Source organism: Exophiala viscosa (assembly GCF_022695815.1).
Source record: "Exophiala viscosa unplaced genomic scaffold EDD37scaffold_5, whole genome shotgun sequence".
NCBI lineage: Eukaryota > Fungi > Ascomycota > Eurotiomycetes > Chaetothyriales > Herpotrichiellaceae > Exophiala > Exophiala viscosa.
The window spans coordinates 1,458,906-1,466,260 of record NW_026944357.1 but is presented as its reverse complement, the minus strand read 5'-3'; the positions used below and the strand labels follow the sequence as shown (position 1 = coordinate 1,466,260).

General features: G+C 52.1%; 3 protein-coding genes across 3 annotated transcripts; 1 reads left to right on the top strand and 2 right to left on the bottom strand.

Annotated features, from left to right (window-relative positions):
* Positions 1 to 52: 52 nt before the first annotated feature.
* On the bottom strand, positions 53 to 1,566 carry EDD37DRAFT_631298 (uncharacterized protein). The gene has a single exon (XM_062816648.1). The coding sequence runs from the start codon at positions 1,368 to 1,370 to the stop codon at positions 429 to 431; it is 942 nt and encodes a 313-aa protein (XP_062670425.1). The 5' UTR covers positions 1,371 to 1,566; the 3' UTR covers positions 53 to 428.
* Positions 1,567 to 3,076: 1,510 nt separating this feature from the next.
* Positions 3,077 to 5,254, bottom strand: EDD37DRAFT_416623 (hexokinase XprF). The gene is made up of 2 exons (XM_062812524.1): positions 4,504 to 5,254; positions 3,077 to 4,456 (listed from the first exon to the last, which is right to left on the bottom strand). Exons 1-2 carry the CDS (start codon positions 5,055 to 5,057, stop codon positions 3,250 to 3,252), a joined length of 1,761 nt encoding a protein of 586 aa, XP_062670424.1. The 5' UTR covers positions 5,058 to 5,254; the 3' UTR covers positions 3,077 to 3,249.
* Positions 5,255 to 6,607: 1,353 nt separating this feature from the next.
* On the top strand, positions 6,608 to 7,122 carry EDD37DRAFT_650407 (uncharacterized protein; the record flags this gene model as incomplete). The annotated part of the gene is made up of 2 exons (XM_062818243.1): positions 6,608 to 6,624; positions 6,678 to 7,122. The coding sequence occupies 2 exons, from the start codon at positions 6,608 to 6,610 to the stop codon at positions 7,120 to 7,122; spliced, it is 462 nt and encodes a 153-aa protein (XP_062670423.1).
* Positions 7,123 to 7,355: the final 233 nt, after the last annotated feature.

Here is a 7,355-nt window from a genome sequence, read left to right as displayed (position 1 = left end):
CTGTGCCCGCAGATCTGAGCCACTAGGCATCAGCTAGGCATGGTTTCAAGCATGGCAGCCAGATTAGATTAATCTTCCGAACCCCCAGAAAGGGTCCTGTGGATGGACGAACTACCGGAGAACATCTGTTCAGCTAAAGCTCTGCCAGAGGACAGCCGAGAGTATGCAACATTTTCAACGTTTTTGAAATTCTTATGTTCAAGTTTCCGTCCTGGGTATCACATTAATCGTCAACGCTGGTTCTCTATCCAGCAGACCCCTTCTTCTTGTCGACATCCCGCAAGACTCCATGCTCGACCGGGCGTACGCCCTTGCTCAAGTTATTCGTGATCCTTCGACAAAATACACGTGGATCCAGCTCAGTCGCCCTTCATGAGCATTGGTAATGACTTCCCGGTACCCAGACCTGAAGTGTCACTGGCCGATACCTATTTCCTGTTCTTTTTCCGGTCGTGCTCCATCGACTCTTGAGTAACCTGCCTTACTGCCAAAGCATACTCGATATCAACGTCGGAAGTCTCGTCGGATGGCCTTCTTCCAGGCCAAGTGCTGTGATGTTTGAGGATATGAGCGTCACTGGCTTCCCGTTGAGGGTCAAGAGGGTCAGCATAATCGATCACGTCGAACTGATTTTCCTCTGCGTCCCGGTCACGCGATGCATTCCTTGCCACAGTGGCATATCGTTCATCTTCGATATGGTCCGTGTGAGGGGGTTTGAGGTCTTCCCACTGCGGGTTGATGTAATCTCCATCTGGACTTCTGGGTAGTGAGGGTAGGGGTCCAACTGGTTGAGCCTTTCCAGCTGTGGGTGAAGGGGTCTGCCAGTTGTTGGAGCGCGACACGTCCTCCATATGCTGCTTAGCTCGAGTGTCCGTGCCGTCCATAGCAAAGCTGCCGAGCCTGGATAACTTGAAAGCCCTCAGTCGGTCCAAGGCTGTCTTGAAATCGTCCAACACCACTGCATCCGTCAAGCACTTGAATACGAAAGACAGTTTCCAGAACGGGTTGATGCCGACGGGCAATGCCGACTTGAGGGCCGATGTCACGGACAGGACGTCAAGAACGATGAAGCAGATGCTGACAATCATCGCGCCGAGCATCACGGCAAATCGAGGAGAAATGCGGACAATCTGAGTGATAGAGAGGTCATATCTCGTCTTGATGTTGTAGAACAAGATGCAGGCGGCGAGTACCCACCAGGGGTCGCGGCATAGAGCTTCCCAGGGTCTGGTCTTCAGAAAGACATTGTTGATATTGTGGAAATAAGTGAAGTTGGCATAGATCTCGACCACCCAGTATGGCTGAACGAGAATGACAGTGCCGATGAACAATCGACTAGCGGTCTTGTTGAGAAAGGGCCGGATCTTCATCCACGCGATGACATTGTGCAAAGACCAAGAGATGTTGAGGAAGATGGCGGCGACGCTAAGCCACCAGGCGTAGATGGGCGGGTCGAAGAGAATAAAGACGCCTTGCCAGTAGCCCAAGACAAGCTGTCAAATAAAATATGCTGCGTCAGCGGCTATGGAGTTTGATGGGGTCACTGCGGGCGAGATTCGGAAGACACATACCTCGAGTAAAATCAACTTGTGCAGCAAGACTCCTCGACGCATATTGGCCAACGTTATGCATGACAGGATAATGAGAGAGCCGATCATATATCCTTCGGCCCATGCTTCGAGTGCCAGAGCGTGAGGATCGGTTGGCTTTTGCGACTGGTCTTCTCGCCTGAGCAGCGAATGCAGGACATTGTGAATCTTTGGTATCGGACTCATTTTTGCGACAGTCGAATATTTTTGGAAGAGGATCGGGAGAGGTTAGGAGGCGTGAGGGAGGTCAATGTCAGCCCATGCAGAGCAGAGGCGCGATACAATGCGCATGACCGTCACGCAACTGAGTGAAGTGTACACCGTTCAAAAGGCGTGGCAAGTGGGAAAGTGCGAAGGAGGAGACACAGATCGGTGGTCTGGCGGCGCCGACTCGTTATTAATATAGTGTCGTTCAGGGATAGCGAGAGACTCGATTTACGGTGCAAGAGCAGGTAAATACCCGAAGGTGAAGCGAGTGGGGAGGGTGAAGTGAGTTGATTTGAAGTTGAGAGTGAATGATGAGTGTGCAAGCGGCAGAGGGAGGATTTGGACTCTCGAGTCGAGGGCACGCGGACAGAGAATTGCGAAGTATGTGGGGATCTGGGTTAAAGCATTTTCGCGACTTGACGCCCCCCATGTGCCCGGGGAAATGGTGATGCTCCTTAACTTAATTATTCTTACGCCATCAATTGACTCGTTAACTCGGCCCAGTGCCTGTTTCCGGCACCCTGGAAAACATCACAAGTCCAGGATCTCGTTCAATTTACCCGGATCAGCAGTCTCGTATACGAGTACCGGTGGTATCACCTACAATGCCCTTGTCTCTCTTCTTCATTTGTCTATTCTGGATCAGGACTGTGTCGTGAGTTTCTGGCAGTGTCACAGCAGCGCTCACATTCCTTTGCCGCCCACAGCAACTTAAACATCCTGCGTATGTCATGCGACACGGCCTCAAGCTAATTCCACGTTGTTCTGGGTCCAAGCTTGCCGAAGCCCTGGGCGACTTGATCCCAGCTTAACTTTGGCTCTTGGGGCTGACGCCTCTCGAGTCTCGCTTCTGTGAAACCAGTAAAGTGGATGGCGAATCATGGGTTCCCTTATTTCTCTTCGCTACAAAATGCGTCAGATACCTCGAGGGGCCCAGTGGGCACGAAGCATCGAAGGGTCTTCATCCCGCTTTCCTTTAAGCCTAGTCTGATCACAAGAACTCAAATACCTTTCATCCCACAGATCCTGCACATCAAATCGTGTTCCATGGTCTTTCGATCTTGGGTCAATAATGTCTATTGTGTCATGGCGCATCCTACGTATTGATACGGTGATGTAGACTCGACTATATAGCCTTGGTTATTGTCCCTCGGAAGGAATACAGGTTCATACTCCCTCTCGTGTCAATAAATGCGTTCCTTCGTGAAAGTGCGGGGCCCCGTGAGGCAGCCGATCAATAGTGCACCAACGCCAACCGGCTATTTAGCTCGTTTGGTAGTAGTCAAAAAGTCGCCTACTCCTGGCTTTGCCAGCTTCCTATCGTAATCCTTGATGGGCATGGATACTGCTGGTCGTGTCTACCAGCGGCCGGGCTTCTGCCACGAATGACTTTCCAGAGCCATCCCTATTGAAGGACTCAGGCCATATGTTCTCGTTCTCACCCCTGCCAAGGTCACGACGACGGCATCTGCATTGCGGCCAACACCCCTGCGCCTATAATGCCGCCATCACGAGCCTCCCGTAGGAAAACACTTTTCCCGCCATCTTGTGGCCCTGCCCTCATCACCAGTCGGTCAACATAACGCTGACATTGTTCTTTGAAGTTGGGATAATGTTGAATAATACCTCCAGTATAGGCAATTACCAACTCTTCTGGGCCAGACTTCCAGGCTGTCGCACCAGGAGCTGGTGACAAGCCGTCGCGAATGTCGCGTGAGGGCAGTGACAGATGGCTGGCCTTTGGCGAGGAAGGCTTACTGTCGCTTGAGAAGATCGCGTCTGGTAGGGACGCAGGGCTACCGGGCTCGCACAAAGCAATCTCGCCAACCGTGGCCAGCAATCCCACGGTCGACGCTGCGATAAGACCAGCAGATCGTACCTGAACGAGGTGTGCGATACGGCGCAGAGCACTGGCCGAATGCGGCGACCAACCCCAATTCGATGATTCTGGAGGTGGGATCCGACGTTTCAACTCACCCGCCAATTCCGAATTTGACCGGGCTCGTGCGACCACCGCACTAACAAAAGTGGTAGTGAAGCTGTATGGGTGTACAATTGTTGCTGGCAAAGAAGTTGAAGGCACAGGTGGTTTGTGTGCCCTTGTCATGTAGTCGTGGAATATGATGCGGACGAGCTCACCGATATACCGGCCTCCAGTCATGTATTCAAGTGGTTGAAAGCCAGGTCGAGCGCAAGCAGCGTCAAGTTGTTGATCCCATTCCGTGGTGACGGCCTGTAATGGCCCGCATGCGCCTGCAATGGTGACTTCGGTGTTCACCACGGTCTCTGTCGCTTCAGGTTTATTCTGTCGGATTGGCTCAACCTTGGAGCCGCCCAAACTGGAGAACTTCATGGGAATCGTGGCGTTGGTTCCCGTACCAACAATGATACCAGCCACAACTCGCGAGTTAGGCAAAGATTTGACGCTGTACGCCAGTGATGCTAGAGTAGCGATGGTGTCGTTGGTGATAGCTACGATCTTGAGGTCAGGCAATGGTCCCAGCCTTCTTCTCTTTGCGCGTGGCGATGACTCTGAAGGTGGTTGTTTTCGCGTGTGGCGCGCATAGCCTTGCAGTAAAGTGGAGCCTAAGTCCAGGTCGGAACTGATGGTAAAGCCTTTACCCATAGGCATAAGTGTTGCCGATGCTAGCTTATCTTGTCTGGCTTCGTGTCAGTGGGATAGACATGGCTGAAAGGGAATACCTACATCATCGGAAAACTGAAAGTGATACCCATTGGCAGTTCCTCGGGAACGGGAACTTTCCCCATGTCAGAGCTGAGCCGATCACCTACAACCTCTGCAATACAGTCGCCAATCCAGGCGAACAGGTCTTCGGTCTTGTCCATCTTCAAATGCTCGCCGATTGGCCAAGCCTTCTCCAACGTGCGGCGCACTCGTGGTCGCTGAGCATTGCGGAGGGTTTCACGTGACCGTTCCGCTCCGTTGATGGTGGTGGCGATATCGTCAGCATCGCCCAGCAACTCAATGAAGGCGACCCGTAAGTTGGTGCCACCGACATCGATGGCGAGAAATTGACCTGTCTCTTGTCCTGACGGTAGTTGAGTCACTGGAGTGGGCAAAAACTGCTCGTCGGAGCGCAATGCCACCTCCTCGTACACCTTAGAGAATTGATAGGCGAGATTATGGACCACGCCGTCGTCGATGAGGAGCGGTTGCAGGAACGCATCCAGTTCGGCTTCGAGGTCGTCCGGTGGAGGACTGTCATTGCTGAGAGATTGTAGTGAGGCCAATTCAGACATTGTTGCAATCGTTTGCCTGCAGTAAGCCCTGTTGATGCACAGGACCAGAAAGCTACTCACGTGCGAGGCAAGCCGATCAGCATCGGAGAATAAAAACAAAGTTGAACAGGCAACACGAAAACAATCGTTGATCCAAGTTGCTGCCGCTTGTGAAGATAAGAAGGACGAGGAGGGGTGTGGCTTCAAGTATGATAAGGTCCAACACTCAAGTACCGAAGCGGTCGAGTTGACAGTATGAACCTGCAGAATCCCAATATTTGGTGATTCAGATGTGACCTTGAGGAGAACGGATGTGACGCTGGCAGAAAGGGGAGAAACCTAGAGTATGGGTAGTCAGCCTCAATTGACCAGTTCTGGTGTTGTTTGCTGGTCCTTCCGGCATCGCACAGACCCCTCAGCCAATGGAGCCCATCAGCTCGGCAGGCTCACGGTTGCGTGGAGAGTCTTTGGGTCCTATGGAGGCTAGACCCGCGTTTGATGGGGGAGGATGCGCCTCGATTTTGGCCATCACCAGCAGAACGGTCAAGGGCTAGCGGAACAGGGTCTCCTGCCACATGGCCATCGGCCTCAGAAGAGGCTTTTCATGGATCTCAGACGAGTCAAAGAGCAGCGATTTGACATGCAGACAGACAGTGTTTTGTTAGTGTTCCACTTGAAGACCCATGCAGGAGTGCGATAACGGCAGCGCGGCGTCTGGCCCGAGGAGCCCGCCGGCCACGCTTGGAGGTGCCTTTGGCCCAGTGGCCATTCAGTTGTACTGAGTCCACCATTGACATTCAGCAGAAGCAGAGGAACAAAGAAGAGCGACAGGAACAATGTAGTATGCAGTATGGAATATGCCTTGCAGAATGCACTTAAGACACAAGTGCATCAATATTGTAACCTCGTAGGGACCAGAGTAGCCAATGGCTCGATGCTGAGAGCACGCTATCTCTGGCTTCATAGGGCACAGACGCTGCCAAACCGCTGCTAAGGGTCCTTGGGGAGTTGTTGATGGGGGACCTCGGGAGTCGCCCTCTCGACTGCAAATATGCCAAGCCAAACCACATGCCAGTCGTCATTGCCTGCGGTTTGTTTGCGACTGAAGCCACGTACTGGTACAGAGTATGGACGACAAGTATCCTTCGTCTCATCTCGACTTCCATCGTTGATCTTCGTTTGGCGGAGTCAGGGTTCCATGGTCGAGATAATACATCATGGCGCCTCTACCTTCGCAGATGCACGATGGAAAAAACCTCCTTTCCGAGCCTTCGCGGCTCTCATATCAACAACCACATGCAGAAGTACATCCTCGCAGACGCCAATTCATCCAACGTATCTTACCAGCAGTGTTGATGCTATTTGCGCTATTCTCCCTCTTCCGCTCTACGTTCGTACACGATCATCACTACGACCCTAGTCTTTCCTCTTCCCAGCCAGACATTATCGATGAGGTAGAAAAGATACCATTAGAGATCCATATCATGTCAAAATGCCCAGATGCCCGGGATTGCCTGCAGGAACTAGTAGTACCAACCCTGGTGCAAGTGAGTGAGAAGGTCGATTTCACGATGTCGTTCATTGGAAGGTAAACTATACGTTGCGTCTGCAGGAATGCCTTTTGGCTAACCAGCCTCCCAGCATCGACCCGAATTCAGACGCCGTCTCGTGTAAACATGGTCCCAGCGAATGCCTGGGCAATATCATACTCCTGTGCGCCGCCAAAGAATACCCGGATGTCAAGATGTGGCTTGGCTTCGCCAACTGCATGATTTCGGATTATCCTCATATACCCGAGCGAGATCTGGTTGAGAGTTGCTCCATGGAGCATGGCATCGATTTCTCCAAGCTCAATTCTTGCATCAGTGATGAAGGCGAGGGTATCGGGTTGCTTCGATCGAGTATGGTGAGGAGTCAAGAAAACAATGTAACCAAGAGCTGCACCGTGAGGCTTGCTGATGAGGTACGGTGCATTCGTGACGGAGGGAAATGGTATGATTGCCCTGGTGGCAGCTCGGTGCAGGAGCTTGTCGGCGATGTCAACGAGTTGTATGATGAAAGAAACAGCTGGGTCATCGTTCGCTAAGGGAAGTCGTTGATTGGATTTCGGCATGAGTCCAGCATTGATCCAAACGGCATGATACCCACATTCGCTTCTTTCTTCAAGACTCTGTCGCATAGCCGACTCCTCAGATATACCTGAACATGTTCTCCTTGACACTTCTCTTCATCCCAATCTGCTTCCCACCTTCCAATTCTGCTCCAGATATTCCACCGTCGCCTGATAAACCTTCCATTGCCTCGCGCATCTCTGCATCC

Bases quoted from the DNA above. Each gene is read 5' to 3' on its own strand.
- EDD37DRAFT_631298 (XM_062816648.1), bottom strand. From the start codon at position 1,370: ATGAAGATCCGGCCCTTTCTCAACAAGACCGCTAGTCGATTGTTCATC.
- EDD37DRAFT_416623 (XM_062812524.1), bottom strand. From the start codon at position 5,057: ATGTCTGAATTGGCCTCACTACAATCTCTCAGCAATGACAGTCCTCCA. The intron at 4,457-4,503 runs GTAGGTATTCCC...ACACGAAGCCAG, and splicing joins ACTTTCAGTTTTCCGATGAT to ACAAGATAAGCTAGCATCGG.